Here is a 22,396-nt window from a genome sequence, read left to right as displayed (position 1 = left end):
AACATGAATGTAATCAATATTTTTATTTTTTTTTTGCACATGAAAAAAAGGAGCCCGGTGGAAGGCAATCAAAGTCGAGGTGAAAATTGACAAAGACATGTGTGAGAGAGGATTTTGGGAAGGTACAAGACCGAGAGAGAGAGAGAGAGAGAGAGAGAGAGAGAGAGAGAGAGAGAGAGAGAGAGAGAGAGAGAGAGAGAGAGAGAGAGAGAGAGAGAGAGAGAGAGAGAGAGAGAGAGAGAGAGGGAGAGAGAAGGAACGCCAGTGCGCGTGCAAAAAAGTCCGCTCACACGGAGCGGGGACGTGGACCGAACAAGTCCTCCTCTCCTGTCTTCACTCTTCATCTCCGCCAGGACCACCGGACTGGAGCGGCCACGGGAGGGCTAAAAAGACAGGGGGCGTGAACTAAGAGAAGGAGCGCGCGGTTCCCTGCCCCGTGCGCCATGCCGCCCGCGCGTCAAGCCGCCTGACGCGCCTCTCACCGCACGCCGCCGCCTCCTTCTCCGTGACCATGAAGACGACGCGCAAGTGCCGCGCTCTTCTGTCCGTGGGCCTGAACTTGGTGGCGCTGCTGTTCTCCACCACGGCCTTCATCACCACGTACTGGTGCGAGGGCACGCAGCGGGTGCCCAAGCCCAACTGCAGCGCGCAGCGGCGCCACAACTGCATCGACTACGGCGTCAACGAGACGGACCAGAGCAAGGTGCACTACAGCTGGGAGACCGGGGACGACCGCTTCCTCTTCAGACGCTTCCACACCGGAATCTGGTACTCGTGCGAGGAGAACATCCACGAGGCAGGTGGGTGGAGCAGTGCGTAAAAGCGCATGGGTGTGTGTGTGTGTGTGTGTGAGCTGCCAACAATGACAAACTTTTGCGTGTGACGTCATCAAAGATATCGCGGTTCTGATGCGTTCAAGGAACCTGGGAGGAAAGGGTAAAAGAAACTTGGTTCTGTTTTGACCACATATAGCAAACTCATTGTTGAGTGACTCGACAGCGCCTCTGCAGGTTGCAACCAAGCTCTGCGCTCTAATTTGTACATTTTATATTCAACTATTTTATAGCTACAGACAGTATAACCTCTCTCTCTCTCTCTCTCTCTCTCTCTCTCTCTCAAATGTTTTTGTCACAGTCGTAACAGAGCATCTGTGCAACCCTTCGGCTTACTTCGCCTCAAAAGTGCTGACGAAAGAAACATTACTGCTAAATCCAATCAACCTTTTTTATTTGAAAGCATTAAAATTGACGTTTTGTCATTCGCTGTACAATAAAAAAATAAAATAAAAAAAATCACATGCTTGTTCTTTTATGTCCATTTGTGGCTCCCTGCTGCACAAATCCAGTAAAGTGCACCATATCAAATTGGAGAGTCACTCACTGGATTGGATATCCACCAACGTGTCCACTCTCATGACTTGCCACCTCCTCCGTGCGCCGGGATGTAGTACTAGTCACCAATGATTCATGATTCAAGTCTGTGAAGGATGATCCTTACTGTTGGGTGGTGTGTATAAAGTTATTTTTCCTACTCAATCTTCTTAGGAAAAATACATTTTAAATCTGTTCAATATTGATAACCAATTTTTCCATGTGTGGTCAACACCGAATTAGGCTGAGCCATAAACGCTGTGATTGGAAATGAATTGCAACAATATTTTTTTTTCCGTTAGTCAAAGACTACATAGGCCCGATCATTGGGTGTTTGTGAAAAATTATCCTGAGCAATTACATTGTGGTTTTGGGTGTGTTTCAAATAATGATTCCTCACGGTCAGAGCCTGATGATCGCAAATGTTAACGCTGTTAAGTATAATATGATCCATAGATTCTGTGATTGTGATGTGAAAACAAATGATGGCCATTCATTCAGAGTAGACATACCGATAATCAAGCCCAATTTCAGGACTTTCCTTCCTTTCCAATCAAAGTCAGCAAGACCCCAAAATCTCTAAGGAATAATATATGGTGGGCCCGATCACACAAATGTCTTTTTTAGTTTTTGGGTTTTGTGGCAGGGGGCAAGAATCCATTTGTGTCCATCCAGTTCTAAATTCAAATGTTCTGGATCGGACCAATGTTTGATCTCCATTTAAATGTGAGGGTTTCAAATGGTGAGAGAATCAATAAAAGGATGATTAACCGAACCTTGCACTCCGTCCTGTGATCTGTGTTCATGATGATCACCTAGAGACTTCTTCAAGATGGCCCCTGGGAGCTTTACAAATGAGCGATACAAATTCAGTTAGGGTTGTGAGCATTGATTGGTCGGCTAATATATATTTCTATATTTTTTATTAACGATGCTATTCTCTAATAAGCTACATGTCTTTCAACACTTTTTAACACGTGCTGCTTCGTACGCAGATGTGAAGAATTGGGTACACCTGCAATGCCAATGCAGTGGTGGTTTCTGGCATGTGTGATATAAGCAGCTTCGCTACGTGAACTTGTTTTCTATTGTGCAACGTTTACATTATGACACGTGGAAATTAATTATGCGTCCTCTTATGGAATCACCCTCTGTAGAAGAGATGCGGGGAGGGGGTGTGGCTCTTAGGGAATTAGTTACACTTATCGTGTCGATGGAGAGAAAAAGGTCAAAGCTGAGAAACGAGAAAAGGATGCAGGTATGAAGACCACAGTCTTATAATTTGACTATAGGGTGTTATTTTATGGAGGGAGGGGTGGGTTCCAACTTGAAATCGTTGATAACCTCTTATGTAATGTTTATTAGCATAGTGCTTTAGGACCTCCTTATGCACAAATCACTTCCGCATTCGCTGAATAAGTGCACCCAAACCTTCCGGTGCGGGGAGACTTCAGCGGAACGCACTGTTATTGTGATGTAAAACTAATTCTAACCTTAACGCACTCAAAGCGAACAGGGGCTGCTCCTTGCTATAACAGTATGTCTATCAGAATTGTAACTAATTAGATCTCTCAGAGCCGTCATTCGGATGGCTTGAGCTCAGGTAATGGCTGTTGTTTGAGTAGCTAAGAAAGTTTTTTTTTTTTTTTTTTATGTAAATTATGTATTTTAGCTCCTCTACGGGTCCACGAAATATCCCACTGAGAGGTTAATAACGGTTGGCTACGGCTTGCAGTTTTGATTTCATGTGGCAACACTGCTACCTGAGTGGCATTTCAGTGATTAGCCAAGCTGCTGACTGCTGAGTACGATGATGATGTTTTAATATTTATTTTTTGGTCTCTATTAGGATTTGAAAAGTGATACGGCCGCATCGGGTTGCAGATGAAGCTTAATTACATTTTAGATTCATGTGGGTAATCAGACGCCTCTCTCTGCTTGCTGCATTTGTGGTGCGGTGACATCCCGTTCACCTGTTTTTTTTTCTTCTCAAGTTAACCTTGGAGATGATGAATGGCAGATAACTACGCTGCGCTGGAAAAACAAACACATTGGTGTACTTTTATCAGACGACTGTTTTTGACTATTTGACTTTTTTATTATAATGTAAAACTTTGAAGCATAAAGCGAGTCTACTTTGGTAGAGCTTCTTTACCACTGCTTATTTAATCTGAGGATTACTTAAAAAAAAAAAAAAGATGTGCATAGACAATGCTTTCTCAACAGAGTGGGCAAATTGTATCTCAGAGCATCTATTCCCAGTTGAAATGAATGGAAATGCCATTAATCTATTCCAACCTCCCCAATAAGCACAACATTTTTCAATTTTTTTTAAATAAATAAAATAGCACTTAAACATATAGTAATACTGTAATGAAATAGAATGTATATAATTAAACTGTTTGTGACGTATGGTTAATTTATTGCCTCTCAAGTCCATTGAATTGAAACAAATAGTGCGACAAAAACGGTTTAATTCTGTACATTCCATTAAAAAAAAGTGTAAATACACTCTTTTAATACTTTGTCTACTTTGTCCTTTACTCCCAATAACAATTTTTACGTTTTGTTTTGTTTTTTTTAAATGCAAGAGCATACAGAAGGCTTTGATGCAGCTTCTGACATGAAGAGGTGGTTTCAAGCAATGGTAGTTATTGACAAAAATAACAGCCAGGTGGTGACAGAGTATAAGAGATCAGCCAGGGCCATGTTGCCACAAAGTTTTTTTGACAGTGTTTTCACCAGGAATGTGAATATCAATGAAACTTAGCTATATTCTAAGGATAATTCCTGCAAAACGGAAACAGATACAAATATACTTTTTTCCTCCTAATGAAAGAAGAGACGCTAATCTTTCTTTTGGTAGGTTCCATGTTTTTATTGCAATAGAACATAATATTCTGTGGACCTTGCAAAATCAGTCAAAATCCAGTCAAACAGTCGGGCTGTGTTATGGCTGGGAGAGAATGAGATAATCATGTAATTTCTGCAATATTATGGAGTGAGCAAAATAATAATAATAATAAACACTTTCACATTGACCAATATAGAGTGTGAAGCACTGTGGATACTTTTTGCATGCACTGTATATCCATCCATCCATTTTCTTGACTGCTTATTCCTCACAAGGGTCGTGGGGGCGCTGGAGCCTATCTCAGCTAGCTCTGGGCAGTAGGCGGGGGACACCCTGGACTGGTTGCCAGCCAATCGCAGGGCACACAGAGACGGACAACCATCCACGCAAACAAGCACACCAAGGGACAATTTGGAGCGCCCAATTAACCTGCCATGCATGTCTTTGGAATGTGGGAGGAGACCGGAGTACCCGGAGAAGACCCACACGGGCACGGGGAGAACATGCAAACCCCACCCAGGAAGGCCGGAGCCTGGACTCGAACCCAAGTCCTCAGAACTGGGAGGTGGACGTGCTAACCACTCGGCCACCGTGCCTGCACTATATATGTGATTCCTTATTTTTTTATTCTTTAATAAATTAGCACAATCAAAAAAAAGTCATTTTGTGTTGAATATTGTGGGGGGGAAATGCAGTTAATCCATTTCGGAATAAAGCTGTGTAGCATGAGGTCATGACCCTTACCAGCACACCAAAAGACTGATTGCGATGTTAACAATCTGACAACATGACATGTTCTATATCGAGCCCTGGCACTAAGTGCGATGAAATGCCATAAGAAGTTGCATGGTGACAACCTGCTCTAGATAGAGCAACTTTTCTTTTCTACATTAAATAACAAGTGATTTATGGTACTGCTGTAACAACCAAATATGGAAAAAGTGCTGACGTATTCACAGAACTTCACTTTAAGAATTTTTTTTAAACTAAAAATAGTAAGTATATAATACTTAAAGTAGTGTGTGCATGGTACTAAGTTGCTTTGATTTTTTTTCCTTGTTCTTCTCTTGTCATAATAAACTCCTGATATGCGTTGGTGCGTCTTCTCCGGGCTTGACTCCCAGCCGCTCTTACCTTGTCCTTCGTTGCCTCTCCCGTTGGTTTATCTCCTTTACTCGTGTGTCTTTTTGTGCATCTCAGGTGAGAAGTGTCGCAGCTTCATTGACCTGGCCCCCGCCTCGGAGAGAGGTGAGTAATGACGGCCATTACGTGTCCTCGCCTGCTCGAGGAAATCACAAGGCAGAAAATGGATGGCAAATTGAGTCGATGCTGAAAGATAGGCCTTCATTCAATCAGTGGCTCATACATATACATAGTTTCTGTTCACCTGCCTGCATACATTGTCTGCTTATATATAGGGATGTAACGATACCGGCAATATCGTGATATCGTGATATTAAAACTGTCAAAATATATAAAAATATCGTCGTGTTCATGTTCACGATATTTAAAAGCTACACATCTGTAAAAAAAAAAAAAAAAAAAAAAAAAAAAAAAAGTCAAGCTGATTTCCATTTGTGCAGTTATAGCACCCTCTGGTGGCTAGTTTTTTAGTGCAGTTAAATTTTCATTACTTACGTTTTGGCCCTTCAATGTTTAAAATACACTAATTGTCAGATGAAAGGGATTGTAAAATGCTTTGAAGCGAGTCAATATGTGTAGGAACTCAATGTGGTCTTGCGTTAGCGCTTAAGTGCCTCAATATTAAGTGTTATTAGAGATTGAAGGTAGTTTATATGTATTGCTGTTATGTACAAAAGCACAATATTATTTTTAGTATGAGCTCATTTTTTTTTACAATATTGTGACCTTTTTTAAATGTCGCCAACCTCCCCACAATTATCGTGATAATTATCGTATCATGAGCTTCATATCGTGATAATATCGTATCGTGATATTTGGATATCGTTACATCCCTACTTATATACAGTATGTGTATCATATCATAACATCATGCACATAATATCATACACATCCTATCAAACACAATCAATCAATTATATACATCCTATATTAAACTAAATATACCTTATCATTGGTTATCTACCTACCAACACACATCCTATCATACATTGCCGATGCACTTACCTATATAATCTCATCATATCTTATCTATGCACAAACTTCCTCACATATAGTGTACATCCTGTCATACACTATCATTTGCATCCATTGTGTAATATGTTCTTGGTCAAGGAAAATCTCACGCATAACGTGCTATGCGTGGTCCCCAGCTTTCTCATTCCCAAGTAAGGCCAACGACAACAAAATGAGGTTTAAGTTGTATTTATTTTAGCTTCAGAGGCAGAACAATGATAAAGTAAAACAACAAACAAAACAGATCTAAATGAACCCTAAACTTTTTGACTACAAATCACAAACACCAATATCAATAGGAGAACACAAGATAAAGAAAATGCTTCTGTCAAAGTCAAAAGACAACACCGTGACCACAGTATTCTCTCAAACTCAGTGCAGTACTCACACCAGGATGACGGGTACAAAACACAACACTTGACCCAGATGGAAGCGGAAAATTGGGACGAGCTGCAGATAGCACTTAACAGGTGGTTGACAAATGTCATCCTCCTTGCTCTGACCAATCCCGTGGTGACTATCAGCCTGAGCCGGCCAATCAGCTGCTGTTCCACCTGTGGAAAAGAAAAGATAATAGAACATGTAATTATACATTGTGAAAAATATGACAGGGAGAGAAAGACAAATTATAAATCTGTTTGAAAAGGAGAATATTGAATAAAAGTTGCCAAATTCTATATTGTTTCTTTAAGTCAGTGCTTCTCAATTATTTCCTGTCATGCCCCCCTAGGAAGAAGAAATCATCTCGCTCCCCCGCCCCCCCACACGCTTCGTCATATTTCCTCGTCTTAGCTTTCGGGCGACTTTCGTTTGTCTCTTTATCTCCGTCTCTCTCCGCCTGTCTTCTCATCCCTTTTAAATATTTTTTCATGATGTCACTTGAAGGTCTGCTCCACTTTGTGCCTATCTTTTTTCACACTCCGTACCAGTAGGTGGCAGTAATGCACCTAAACAGGTCTTGACAGCCACACACAAAGATTGACAACAAATAGATGTGAAAACAGTATACACTAACAAAAATATAAACATGATCCATTATCTATCATACACATATCTTATGCATGTAACTTCTTCAACTTTGACCTCAGCTACCGTGACCACTTTTTGATGTGAGCCACATTTGTTGTTGAAAATCAATCGAGTCCTTGCTGTCATGCCGTAATCCTCCAAATGCTGGCGGGAGATCAATAGAGATTGGTCACACTAATCTTTTCACCTCGGTGCTTGTCTGTCAATCGGCCACCGATGAAGTGACTTGCTCTCATTGGCGGGTTTAAGCATTTGGTACCTGATGCGCATGTTAGTATGGCTAAATTGAAATATACTTGATTTGATTCACATTTTCAATTTAATTTGTAATTTTTTTTGTATATGTTAAACAAATCAAATACAAATTGTGTTCTTCTTATGTTGAAAAGTAAATAGATAAACATAATTAAATAAAAATATGATCTATATCCTGCCCATCTTCATTACACTTGTGCATGAAGTGTGACAGTGAATGGCAAAAGGGACATGCAGGGTTGTGACTTGGCCTGATCTCGGTGGAATCGGATAATCTTTTAAAATTGTGTCATGAGCGTCGTGATGGCACAGCTTGAGCCTTGTAGCGCTCCAACACGTAAAGGAGGGAAAAGAGAAAACCGAGAGTGTGACAGCGAGATTCCCTCTGGCTTTTTTCAACATGTCCATTATTTTTGCAAACCACACATATTTGTGTTCTTTATCAATCAATTACATCTAACTTAAATGTGTTCCAATACATTTGTCCAAACGCTCCAATTTCATCACTTTCTTTCCAATCCTTTTGAAGTGTTCCTGATTAGTTGTTTGTGTCGTGTCAGGCGTGCTGTGGCTGTCGATGGTGTCAGAGGTCCTGTACATCCTCCTGCTGGTGGTGGGCTTCAGCCTGATGTGTTTGGAGCTTTTCCACTCCAGCAACGTCATCGATGGACTAAAATTGAATGCCTTTGCCGCCGTCTTCACTGTGCTGTCCGGTAAGGACAAAGTCTCGTTAACTTCAAATGGAACAATGCAACAATAATATATATAAAACTCACAAACCTTGACGTGCAAAAGGAAGTGTTCCTGACTAACTCACTAACTAACCGGCGACAAAATATAGAAGACCTATTAAACTGACGAACTGAGCAACTACCAACGAAGCAATGATCAATAAATCAATCAACAGATTAACCTAACAACCAACCACTGAAATGTGCAATTAATAGTTCTCCCCATGATTGACATGCTTGAGGAGTTAAAGTAACATTTGTCTGTGTGTGTTGCCTATCCAGCTTGCCAGCATCAAACGTTGAGAAATATTGCAGCTTCGTGCGAGGTCGTCCGAGTTCAGAGGTTATCCTCTGTGCTGGTCCGCCAGGGATTGGAAATGTCTTAAAGCTCTTACACAACGACGTGTGTGAGTGTGCGTTTGTGTGAGTGTGTCCTTGCACAAGAAGTTGGCATCGCCGCCACCATTCTGCAGATGCCAAGACAGCATCTTGCATTAGAAGTGAGCAACGGGCTCTTCCTCTTATGACATCTGTTCATCACATCTTCACTTGAGCGCATGAGGAGAGGACCTCCAAGAGAAGACCTCCGCCAAGGCTTTGTCCTTTCAGATCAATTAGATAATTACAAGTAATTGGAATTTCCAATTTAAAGATTAGGAGTTCTGGAACGTAAAACAATGAGTGCTTTCCATTTTGAAAATGTAAACTAAAAACTTTTAAAATGGACTCCAAATTGCTTTCAAATATGCAAGCTCCGGATCAGCTAACCAACTCAAAAAAAAAAAAAAAAAAAAAAAAAATTAAACAAAAGCCCTAACCAATAAAATAGATTTGACCAACCAGTTTGGATTGGATTTTACAACCAACAAACTAATCGCCCAACTGACCAGTCAACTATTTACATTTGATATTTGACATTTGATAAACCAATAAACTAATCAAGTAACTTATTATACTGTACATTAGTTTGATCAATCAATAAACAAACAAAATGATAAAGTAAACTTTACCAACCAATTAAATGGATTTGATCAACCAACCAAATAACCACCAACCAACCAACTGAGCAGGCTTTTTTCTTTTTTTTTTTTTAAATCCATTTATTTATTTATGAATATACAAAGGGGGTGGGATGAGCATTTTCTTCTACAAAATTTGTAAAAAAAAATAAAAAAATAAAAAAATAAATAAAATACCTTACTTACATCTTGAAAAACAATCATTTATACATTTATTTTTATTTAAAATTATAATCATAAAAATGTGAATTATCCTCTAAATTTAACGGAACAGGTTTGGGATTATTTTATGAAAACACTGTTTAGAAAAATATGTATGTACTGTATACCCATAAGCTTCAGACCCACTCAATTTCAATTGGTAAGGATGCAGCTCTGGATTGGTCATCATGGCTGCATATTTTGGTATCTGTACATCTTTAAAAGCAGAATACAAGCAGTAAGCACCATAAACAAATCTAATTAGTAAGCCACTAATGAGTCTCTTACGTGTTTCTCCGTGAGCTGACGTCACCGACCGTTACAGACCTTACCAACTAAGTCTACATAATAATGTGACGCACGTTTCCTAGAAACCGGAGTGGATGCGTCGTCAAGGTCGGAGAGGAATGATGCTCTCTTTATGGCCCGCTGTAAATCTTGTACACTTGTTATTTACCCCATACACACACACACTCACACCCACACCCTTAGTGGAACACGTGGTGGCGTTTGACGGAGTGTTAAGATGTTGACTGATGATTACGTCCACACGTGCAATTGATCCAACGCCCCCGGCGGGCAGCTTGTATGGATCAATGGGAATCGTATGATGACTAATTAGCATAATTATAGCCGCTTGGTGACTGCTGAGCTCAGCTGCTATGTGAGGCTGGACATCTTTCTTCGTGCTCAGTCTGCCTTGTTATCGTTGGCGGGCCGTGTCTTTGGTACCTGTGACTGAAACTACTGTATATCCACATCTTCATACCACCACTGTCATGTTTGTAGCATGAAATGAAACGTACAAAATTTAGTTAGCGGTGGCGTTAGCTGGCTTGGCAGCAAACAGCAGCATATCGGAACTTGAAAGGTTCTACCAGAGTTCCGACTGGCAGTCAAGCAATCAGGGTGGTAAACCTCTCATGATGATGATGCAAAGAGCTACCCTCAGTGGTACAGTAGAAGCTATCAGGTACAGTAACTAAGGATAAAAAGTCCTTTGAGAAAAATAAAAATAAGACACGATACAGGGAAATAAACCATTCACATCTATGTCAAATTGAAAGTCTGCTATCAAAACCCAACAATCCTTTGTCAAAATGTCTTTCTGATGACAAAATGATACTCACTTGCATCATATGAATATGCTTTCACATCAGCAGCACCACACTAGCCTACTTTATATTAAACACATCAGTCTTGTGTTTTCACTTTTAAATTCACTTCCACAGAAGGTAATTTTGCAATAGAAAGCTGAAATACGCAATACAAAACCATTACAGTAGTTTCTTTTCCAGTGGAGTCAATTCAGTTGAAGCAAAATGAAAACAAACTGTACTACTGTAAACACAGAAAAACACAGGATCTCATCAACATCAAAAACAATGTCTTCTCAAGCTAAACATTGGGGGAAATATCCCCTTGTGTGCCAAAATCCATGCCAGGATTGACCTTACCTCCACCTTACCATTGCCTGCAGAAGAGGCATACGGGCGGGCATGTGGTTGATGGTCATATACATGCCATCTCCAAGCAGAAAAAAAAAATAATCTTCTATCGGATTTAGAAATGATGAGTAAGGGGGCAAGTACACAACCTCATATTGATCATGGATGGCGAACCATTTCTGGACCAGAGCAGCCCGATGGAAACTAACGTTATCCCTAGACATCAACAAATATGGGCTGCTCTGATCTGTTGTGTAGCACTGCATCATGAAGTGCATCTAGAAATGGATTATGGACACTTTGGCATTTTGGTGCAGTAGCCCTTGAAGGCTTATGGCGGTACACAATGTGGTATTTCCCCCATGCTGCCCCGGGAGATGCACAATTGCCCAATGGCCAATTATATTTCGTCCCCGTCGTCTGTTTTTTCTGAGGTTGACTCCAGCCTTGTCAGTGTACATACCTTCATGAGGCTGCATCGCTCCATTTACAGGATGCATCCTTACACTGTTCTGGTTCATATATATATATATTTTTTTTAAATCAAATCAAGAAATGAATTTTGAAGGACAATTCTGTAAGATGAATTTGAAATTATATTCAAGTGTTTTGTGGTTCTACATATGCGTTACATTATTCATAACAAGCAGTGAAGATTTTTGGTTGGGAATTTATTATTGTAAATTTTTGCCATTTGTGTCAAGTCTAACAACTCTGAGGAGACAATACTGGAATTTAGCCTTTGAAGAAATGATGATGCGTCCTAGTGTTCTATAAGTGTAAATACAAATATGTACCTGTGTGTGTCAGGTCTTCTTGGAATGGTGGCCCACATGATGTACACCCAAGTGTTTCAGATCACTGTTAGTCTGGGTCCTGAAGATTGGAGGCCTCACAGCTGGGATTATGGATGGTCTTTCTGGTGAGTTCACACACATTTCTTGAAGTAATCCAAAAGTTGAGTGTGCAACCCAGATAGAACTTGAACCCACAATCACGAGCTCGGGAGGATGATGCCTTGCCTATTAGACCAGTGGTTCTCAAACGGGGGTACGTGTACCCCTGGGGCTATGTGAAGTCACTCCGGGAGTCCACAAGATTTTAAAATACATTTTAAAAGCCGCATCCATGAAAAAATCCTTTAAAAATACTTAGAAAACAATGTAAACATTTCAGGAAAATCTAAGTTAAAGCAACACGAAGGAACTTTCAGTTTATGTTGATTATGGCGGCACCATATGGACAAAAGTGGTAATGTTATGCCTGAAGAAAGACCACATTCCCCATGAGGACAATCACAATATGCCGTTTTTGAGCTCACGCCAGCGAGTGAAAGCCAGGCCAATGTTGATACTTGACTAGCCTTTTATCCAGGTAGCTTCCCATTTTCTTTTTTGTTTCCTCATACAAAACTTTTACGTTGTTTTGCAGCTCCTGCCAGGAAAGCAGAAATCGTTATGTCAACATTCAAATTGACTTCCGTCTTATAAAGCAGGCAGCACATTTGTAATTTTTGTGTGGCAGTGTTCCTACCATCCTTCTGAAAGTTGCTTAGTGCCAGTAAAAATGATATATATATATATATATATATATATATATATATATTGCACAAAAAGTTAATTATTTCCTTTTTTTGTGTGTGTTTTGAATCCCAAAAGTATAATAAATCAGACAATTTTTTTTTTCCAATCAAAATTTTTACACTTGTTAGGGGGTACTTGGCTGAAAAAGTATTTCACATGGGGTACATCATTGAAAAAAGGTTGAGAACCACTGCATTATTCCATTGGGCCTGTGAAATTATTGATATGCTGCTGATCTCAGGAAACAAAAGTCTGGTAGCCATTCAAGTCCCAAAACTGTTTTTGGGTGAGAGTTGAGATGAAGAAACTTTGCGAGGGTGAGGGGGTTAATGGATTCTGACAGAGTGTGAAACCCAGGTACAACTTAAAACCACAATCTTCAGCTCCAGAAGGTAAGGCCTTGTCCATTTGGCCACCGGGCATGTAAAACTGCCAAAATTTCTGAGAAACAAATGAATTTAATATCTCAGGTCAGCATAGGAAAAACCGACCCCCTCCCTCTACCCTCCTGCATGCGACTATCCACAAAGTCTTGGTCCTCCAAGGTGAAACAGCTATTGGCCTTGGATGGTCAGTGGCAAAAAAAATAAATAATATTAAAAATAATAATAAAAAAAAAGAAGAAGAAGAAAAAAAGCTTTAGTACTGTATTAGGCTTTAGCATCCAATATGGGAACCTGGTTGATTGACTGATTTATTCTTCTAAGTGCTACGCCTTGGATGCTCGTCCAAATGCCTTAAGGGTTAGCAGTTCGGTTCCAGTCAGTGTAAATGAGTTAGGATTAAGATAAGGGGATATTGTCAACAGTTCCAGGAAGAAAACATTTTGATTATCCTTAGTAAGTTCAGGAACCAAAAGTCTGTTAGCACTTCGACCTACAGAAGTGCAAAAGATGGATTTTAGGGTTAGGCTCCAGTTGGAGAAATTGTGTGGGGTTTCAGGTGTGGAAGAAAAGGAGTTTTTCTTGTTTGTTGGTACTTCATGAAGTAAGCCCCTTCAGATCTTTCCTACTTCAATACACCACAAGCCAGTTTTTCACCCTCTCTATTTACATTTATGGGGTTAACCCACAATTGTAGTTGGCAGAGGCTGATATCCAATCCATGAGGCCACTGTAGGTTTGGGAAATGCATTTCTTGAATTTCCCAGGTCAGGTGAGATTCAGTTTTCAGAAGTCCCCCCCCCCAAAAGCAGTTGAGTTTGTTTACCCTGAAAGAAACATACAACCCAGGTGGGACTCGAACCCACAATCCCCAGCTCCGGAGGCTGATGCCTTATCCATTAGGCCACTGGGTCTATGGAACTCAGGACTCAAAATTCTTGATTCTATTAGTTTAGGTCGACTTCAGCAGAGTCCAACGTACCGAAAGATTCATAAACTGATAATGTGACCCAGGTAGGACTCATACACATGCTACTGGAAAAACAAAAGAGCAACTCTGGGATGAACTCTCCTCATTCTACTATGTCCATGGTCAATGCAGCTAAATCCGATGTCTGAGTAGATTTGGAGTAGAATCTTCCCATACTAATGTTGAGCTTTCTCCCATCAGCATGGCGTGGGGTTCTTTCACGTGCTGCATGGCCGCCTCGGTCACCACGCTCAACTCCTACACCAAGACGGTCATCGAGTTCCGCCACAAGCGCAAACTGTTCGAGCAGGGTCTCCGCGAGGAGCAGAGTTTCCTGGACCAGGAGGCCTTCCACTACTTCCGAGAGCGCTCCCTGCAGTCCATCTCGGGCACGCTGGACGTCTACCCGGGCCCCGGGGGCATACCCGGGCCCCCGCCGGATCCAGGGGTGGGCCGGACCAAGATGAGAACCGCCTCCATTGATTTGGGCGAGAACACGGACTCGCTGGGGGAGGAGCAGTGCTGAAGGAGGTCACGGAAGTGGACCTCTTTCAAGGCAGAATCTGGACTCGGTTCTGACACTACAATTTAAATGTGCAGCCGCCTTTATTTTTACTAAGAAATGACTTGAAAAGACAAATGGAAATATCAATGAAACCAGACTTGAATTGTACACTCTGTCTATACATGTAATAACAAAATATGACAAAATATATAATGCAACAATCAATACACTGTGTGAGATCCTTAAGATTTGTGGATTTTTTTAAAAGACAATAGCATGATAATGTAATCTCCTACTGACTAACATTAGCTAAAATTAGCTAGGGTGTTTAAATTTGAGACATTTCTATATTTGTACATTTAATCCAATTTATAAATAGCAAACAATATTTTTTTGCTTTGGATTACAAATTACATGCTAAATAATACGATAACCGTCACTGAGGCAATTAGCTAACATTAGCTATGAAAATTAATGATAAATTGTACATTTTAGGCATGTTTAAAACATTTAACATATAATAAACTGTAGACTTCTGCTATTGTAATACCAGACAATGGCTAATGCCAGCCTTCATTGAAACAATACCAAACATTAGCTACAATTAGCCGCACACATCCCGAATGAACCTGTTTTAAATAGTGAACTTGACCAATCTCGATGTTTTATTTGCACAAAAAATTATTGGATGACTTTCTTGCATTCTAAGCCAAAACGGGGGCTAATACGATAGCCGTTCATTATTAGTGTGTAACAAGCGGGTAGCTTAGCTGATATTGTGTACTGACAAAAAAGCCACAAATGTTTTTGCTTTAATAGAAAATAAATATTTGTATGTGGGACTGCTTTCATTTTGCACAAAAGCGGCTAGTAAGTGACAGCTTGAGAGGAAGTTGAATTTTACTGTTCTTACATGTAGCATTTTGAATCGACTTTATTTACATGCCATTTGAAGACAAGGAATGTAAACAGTTTACACAACAATAACAATAAGTGATTTCTTACACTGGCTTGTTTTTTGTTTGATTTTTGGTTAAAAAGTAATTGCACCTGGCATGGTATAATGTTTAAATATCCAACAATATTATTAGAGAATCGTTAACAGCTAATGTATTCATAAAATCTCATTTTAGAATGTCTAGATTGTATTATATATTTTTTAAAAACGTTGCATGTTAAATATGTTATGAATTTAGATGAGATGAATGGTAAGAAACAATTCATCAACATTTTACGCCCCATAATCCATAAAATATATTTCACGGAACATTCTGCCTTTTTGTTTGCCCCCTTCTATGGAAACATTTTGGAATTTCCACAAAGAATACATGCAATATAAAACATTTTTTATTCCAAGACAGACAGACAACTTATATGGCCAACACATTAATCCTCAGCAGTGTCCTTGGGGGAGGTCCCTGTCCGTGAACTTGGGCATGAATGGATGCATGAAATGATGTACAAGTCTGGTTGTGATCCTTCAGATTTCAAACAATGGGATTCTTTTACTTTTAAAGTTAAAACTCTAATTTAAAACCCGAATCCTGACTTAACCTGCCCTAATTTGAAGTCCACAAATGACAATGCGATCATCACTTTATCCTTCGTTATGTGCTTTTACAGTCGCAGAAAAGCGCAGGTTGACACCTAAGCACAAAATCCGAGCGTAATGAAACTTTTACAGCTTCAGAATCAATCCGTGGTCACAAAATTGACGTGGATGCCGTAAAGAGCGTGCGGAAGGCGCTACGAAAACGATGATTCAAGTCCCCCTCAGACCTGTAAAATCAACCTAAAACAACGGCAACACAAATGAATGCAAATGAGCAGCACCAACCACAGAAGTGAGCAGTGTGTGTGTCTGTGTGTGAGAGTGTGTGTGTGTGTGTGAGCTTTTAGTGTGTTACATAACGCTAGCAGATTGTAAACAGCCGGGATTAAATTGGCTCTGAGATTTCGTGAGGATTTAATAATCCCGAGACAACTTTGAAAGCCTCCATGTCATTATTTTTTCATCTTATTTTACACCAGCACATCAATCCTCTACAAAATTGTCAAATGACTTTAAACATACACAATTTATACATTTATACACATATACATTTACACATACTGTACATTTGAAGTATGCCAGATCTGTAGACATTTTATTAGGAAGAAGGGAATAGCAATGTTAAACTTTGTGACAAGCATGTCCAAGGTTGGAATCTAATTATGAAATCTTCATTTGAAAGCCTAATTCTGGCATGAAACAAAATTGGTTTCAAAGTCTAATTTGAAACCATAACCCTGTTTTGAAACCATAATTTGAAACCAAAACCGAGGCTTCAACCTAGTATGAAAGGCTGACTTGAAAACCTAACATTGGTTTCAAACCCCAACTTCAAACACTAACCCTAATTTGAAACTCGAACCCATGGATGAAACCCTAATTTTACACCCTAATTCAGATTTAATGGTATCCCCTAATCTTTGTTTATAACCCTAATCTTGGCTTGACAAACGAACCACAAATTGAAACAAAAGTTGAGACTCTATTTTGATTTTAAATCCAAACCTTATCTTCCAGCCCTTATTGGAACCATAAATTACTCTGTCTTGAAACCCAAATTTGAAACCCTAACCCTGTGTAAAACGTCAGTCGTATAGTTGACACTACATGACTCGTCTGCCAGAGTGATTTTAAAAATAAATAAAGAAATAAAATCCATCAGGCTTCCGTCAGTCATTTTGTGTGTGCGTCTATGTGTGCAGGTCAGTCATTCAGCTCACTTCTCATCTCTAAAGCAAGCTTTGAGCGGGCTCAACTTTTTCGGCTTTTATTTTATTTTTTTGTTCTGCTTCCTGCGGGGCTCTCAGTGCCGTCCCAGAGCTCCCGTTACGATGATGCAAGTGGCAGCAAGCACTTCACAACTCCAATAAAAATTGCAACAAATGAAAGCGTGAACAGAGGCTGAGCCCCCGACATCCGTCTCACCGGCCCACACGAAATTGGGTCGACATGTTTATTATTAAAGTCACTAGCGCCCCCTGGAAAGTTGGAAGAAAAAAAAAAATCCCCCAACATCAGTTTCAAGAGTGCACAGTAAATATGGGTGGACATGAAAGGATGTACAAAAAAGTCGGAAGGACCCATAACTGTAATTGAACAGGAAGTCAGCCATTTTGGGAAAATTCCTTCAGTTGCTACCCTGAAAAGTTAGGGGAAAAGTAACCCCAGCACCATTTCATGATTACTACGAAATTGTGTGGAGATTTCTATCATGACAGGATCATGACAGATCTCAAGGACGCATGCACAAAACAGGAAGTCAACCTTTTTGGTTCAAAGCCACCATTTTGGGCAAATTGCAAGGGAAAAAAAGCCCCTGAAATCAGTTTCACCATCTGATAAGACATCCATCCATCCATCCATTTTCTTGACCGCTTATTCCTCACAAGGGTCGCGGGGGCTGCTGGCGCCTATCTCAGCTGGCTCTGGGCAGTAGGCGGGGGACACCCTGGACTGGTTGCCAACCAATCGCAGGGCACACAGAGACGAACAACCATCCACACTCACACACACACACCTAGGGACAATTCGGAGCACCCAATTAACCTGCCATGCATGTCTTTGGAATGTGGGAGGAGACCGGAGTACCCGGAGAAGACCCACGCGGGCACGGGGAGAACATGCAAACTCCACCCAGGAAGGTCCGAGCCTGGACTCGAACCGGAGACCTCAGAACTGGGAAGCCGACGTGCTAACCACTCGACTACCGTGCCGCCCCATCTGATAAGACATGAAATTTAATTGTCGATGACAACAAAACATTTAAAAGTAAAACCAGTTTCAAGGACTCATACCCAAAATTGAACAAGAAGTCATCCATTTTGGTTTGAAGTCACCATTTTAGACACCACTTTCACCTAATACAGTCAACTCACACTAACGTGGGTGATTGGGACTGAGCTGGCCTGCAACTAACGAAAATACGCGTATAACTAATAGAAATAAATGGGGGAAATATATATATGTGACCTGCTCCGGCAAAATGGTCCACATGTCAGCAAGCTCAATCTAGAGATATGGAAGATATTAGACAGTTGGACATTTTTTGTCCATTTTGAGATTTCGCCACAAATAGCTTCCTTGAGGTCGGTACTTTCATTTCCAAGCAGCACAAAAGTCAAAATTGTAATAGAAGTGTATGAAAATAAGCAATTATTAGACAGTATGCCTCGTAACTAGGGGGCGTGTTTTTAGCATGCTAGCTAGCTAGCATTGCGCCTTGCGCACATTTTTAAAAATAGCCTGACTTTCCTAGCCTTAGACATAATTCACTAATGATTTATATAAATATTTTGACGATAAGCGAATCTGCTAATGGATGGACATAGCAACCAAAAAAAAGTCGAAACACAATTCAGCACAAACGTGAACAGAAGTCATCCTACCTTATGGAGCAGAAGCTATGTTGTCATAGGTCCGGTTACCAGAGAAATGTCATCCAAACAGACAGAGATATTCTCCAGGATCATTTTGTTAATGAATCTGTCATGACTCGGGTCATGCAGGAGTGTTTGGGTCTTGTCTCATGTCTGGGGTCACGCTTGGGTTAAGTTTGAGTAGAGTTCATGACCGTGCGCCAGAGTTCACGACCCGTTACGTGTCTCCTTTGGTATTAATGTAACAGCATCCAATTTCAACTAGTTTTAGGCTATATGATGTCTGGACTATGTGATGTCAGGAATCTTTAATGCTATGTGATGTCTAGGACGATCTGTAAAACTATGTGATGTACTGTATATGATGTCAAGAATCTGTAATCGCGTTACGGGGTCAACAGCCAATCAGAGAATTCCATATCAGTACTGGTATTCACATGTCTAGCCACAACCAATGAGATTGACTGTCTATATAAGGGTCTGAGAAATGTGTGTGGTCGCCGGATTATTGCTCACTGTTTCGCTGTGCTTCTCCGCTGCCCAACGGGCGGTTTGGCGTGTCGTGATTCTCGATGCATTCTCGTTGTTTTTAGTTTGGTCAAGTTATGTGAATAAATCGTTAAAACCTTATTTTTGTCTGCGTTTTGGGATCCAACCTCTCAGCACACCACAAAATCGTTGTCTACTTTTAATTCAAATTAGATTCACACACTTTCTAAACCATGTGGAACTCTAGAGAGGGATGCAGCCGCGATACCCCCGCAGAGCAGGCTACACTCTTTCACTCAAACCGCGTCGGGAATTAAAAGTTGTGACATGCACCAGTGCCTTGTATGCAATGTAGACTAATGTAATAATGTATCGTAAATACTAATGTAATGGTTTGTTCGCTTGTCGATGTTGTCTATTTCATACGACGCCGGACACACCGTTTCTTTGATGCGTCAAAAAAAAAAAAAAAAAAAAAAAGTCTCCCTGCATACGTCGCAAATATCGCCACACATTTTCACTTTATGCTCTTTTAAATGGGATGGCATGAACAGAAAAATGAGTTATGAAATATTTAACTTGAAGATGAAAAATGGTCCTCTCAAAAGAGTCACAGTTTGACACCCCGCCCCAAAATGCACATAGGCTATATTGAGTTGTAAATACCATAGTGTGCCTCGTGTATTACTTGGAGTGGGGTTGTGGGATAAAACAAAACAAAACAAAACAAAACAAAACAAAACAAAACAAAACAAAACAAAACAAAACAAAACAAAACAAAACAAAACAAAACAAAACAAAACAAAACAAAACAAAACAAAACAAAACAAAACAAAACAAAACAAAAAAACAAAACAAAACAAAACAAAACAAAACAAAACAAACAAACAAAAACATTTTCCTTTTATTCGTTTTCAAACGTAGATGAGACATCTCATCCATGATAAGTTATCAATAAATCACTTTTCACAGGCCACATCAAATGGCAAATAATATTTTAATTGACACAAAATTATGAAATCAAATTGCCCACAGTGGTAATATGACCTCCTTTAAGCAAGAAAAAAACACAAGGAGCAACAATAAAATAAGCAAACTTTGGCTGATGCCTCAGAAGATAAATTATGTTCTTCAAAGTTGAGGCTGATTTTATCTCTTGAGAGGTCAAACTTCCAAAACATTTAAAGGGTTCAAATCTCGGACGATGACCTTGCCTCCTATTGAAATTAACTTTCCACTGATATTTTAACACTTCCTGAAAATTTCAGGTTCATATCTTTTTCCTAAGGTACTGGTTGCTATGGACATTTGAAAAATGCAAGTACCAAAACTTGAAAGCCCTTTTTCTCAAAATTAGCAATTTCAACCTTCCAACATTAAAACTGCTGTAACTTTGTCAATTTTTCAGCTACATACATGTATTATATATCATTTTAAAGGGATTAAGTGCAGAATTCAAATAGATCAATATCTCAATTTTTATTTTTATTATTTTTTATTTTATTTTATTTTTTTTGCACGTGATATATTTTTTAACAACCCTCCAAAATTCTTCAATCTGTGAATATGCATGTCACGTGTGCCAAACCGCAAATTTGCAGGGGTCGATTGTAACAATAAAGCATCCATTTTAGGGCTCATTTCCAAACTGAGTTATACTAGAAACAAAAGGAAGGCGAGGATTCAATGTTCTGCGAAGGTCGCTTCAAAGTCACCAGCGTGACACTTGTTCTTCGAAAGCATCTTTTTACAAGGCCACCACCACCAGCGTGCTGTAAAATTGGTCAGCGTGTTGCTTTTACTGCAGCAGCGTGTCTATTTGCTGTCTTGTGTCACGATGATTTGTGGAGACACATTTTACTAGCACACAATGATTTTTTTTTCTTAGCTATGACACTCAAGGTCAACATTGATTGTCGTAGCGATGACACAATCTTGCTTTCAAACACTAAATGAAAACCCTAACACTTATTTCAAATTGTAAACCTGCATTGAACCCCTAATAAGAATTACTGGAACAGGCTTCAAACACTTATAATTTAAATGATGCTTGAACATTTATTTGCAATAATTCCAGGCTTGAAAGCATAAACCTGTCTTAAAACCGTAACCTTCATTACAGAGTTTAAACCTTAATTCGAACCCGAAACCTATTTCAAAGGCGACTCTTGTAACATTAAGCTGGGAGTGAGATACTTCCATCCCACTCAAACTATCCAAACATTCAGAACCCTCCCTAATTTTGTGAGTTCGGGACGTGCTCGACCGTGTGATTACTGCCGTGTTGCATCATCATAAGCTGCTCTCAGTCATTTGTATTAATTACCCTCACACGAGCATTACCTCATCAATTAATGATCAATACGTGCAGAAATCAACTCAAGGCACTTTAATAAGATACATAAAAGATGATCATTAATTACATTATAGGAATGACTCCCCCCAGCAATCATGTCTTTTTTTTTCCAAAGGGAAGACAAGAGAAGTTATGAACATTATATGGATATTAAATTCAGTGACATTGAGGCTGCTGTGTAAAGAACTATACTACTACCCTCTTATGGTCAACTTACAACATTACATAGCCATCATTCTATCCTGAACTGCTTATCCAACTGTATCAAATACACTTCACAACTGCTGTATTTTCAATTGATGAAGTAATATTTTACTAGTAGTGGTAGTACCATACTTACATCTAAAACCTTAACCCAGCCTTGATACTGCAATTTGAAAACATAAAATATTAATTGCCGGAAAAATGTCAGGTGTTAAAGTTCCCACCTCTGTCCCAACAGTGAAGAATGACCCTTAAAACGCAGTCGCCGTCCCGCCTTTGTTAAAGCCCTAAAACCACCTCGGATGCTGAAAATTTTCCAAGTCAACTTCAAGCCTGACATTTCGGGTTGGTACCTTTCCCACAGAAGAAAAACATAGAAAGACTAGTTTAAAATGTCCACTCGGACAAGCCACA

General features: G+C 39.8%; 1 protein-coding gene and 1 non-coding gene across 2 annotated transcripts; one reads left to right on the top strand and one right to left on the bottom strand.

The window, feature by feature from the left end:
- The first annotated feature begins 265 nt into the window (after positions 1-265).
- gsg1l (gsg1-like) lies at positions 266-15,755 on the top strand. Its single transcript, XM_077529943.1, has 5 exons — positions 266-800; positions 5,425-5,472; positions 8,226-8,378; positions 11,875-11,986; positions 14,202-15,755. The coding sequence occupies exons 1-5, from the start codon at positions 512-514 to the stop codon at positions 14,524-14,526; spliced, it is 927 nt and encodes a 308-aa protein (XP_077386069.1). The 5' UTR covers positions 266-511; the 3' UTR covers positions 14,527-15,755.
- trnar-ccg (transfer RNA arginine (anticodon CCG)) lies at positions 13,872-13,944 on the bottom strand. The gene has a single exon. It is a non-coding gene; the product is annotated as a tRNA-Arg (tRNA).
- Positions 15,756-22,396: the final 6,641 nt, after the last annotated feature.

Source organism: Festucalex cinctus, chromosome 1 (assembly GCF_051991245.1).
Source record: "Festucalex cinctus isolate MCC-2025b chromosome 1, RoL_Fcin_1.0, whole genome shotgun sequence".
NCBI classification, from domain to species: domain Eukaryota; kingdom Metazoa; phylum Chordata; class Actinopteri; order Syngnathiformes; family Syngnathidae; genus Festucalex; species Festucalex cinctus.
Note: the sequence above shows the minus strand (reverse complement) of the source record. Positions and strands in the feature narration are given on the sequence as shown.

Coding starts and splice junctions, on each gene's coding strand:
- gsg1l (XM_077529943.1), top strand. CDS start 512: ATGAAGACGACGCGCAAGTGCCGCGCTCTTCTGTCCGTGGGCCTGAAC. Junction 5,473..8,225: donor GGCCCCCGCCTCGGAGAGAG/GTGAGTAATGAC, acceptor GTGTCGTGTCAG/GCGTGCTGTGGCTGTCGATG. Junction 11,987..14,201: donor GATTATGGATGGTCTTTCTG/GTGAGTTCACAC, acceptor TTCTCCCATCAG/CATGGCGTGGGGTTCTTTCA.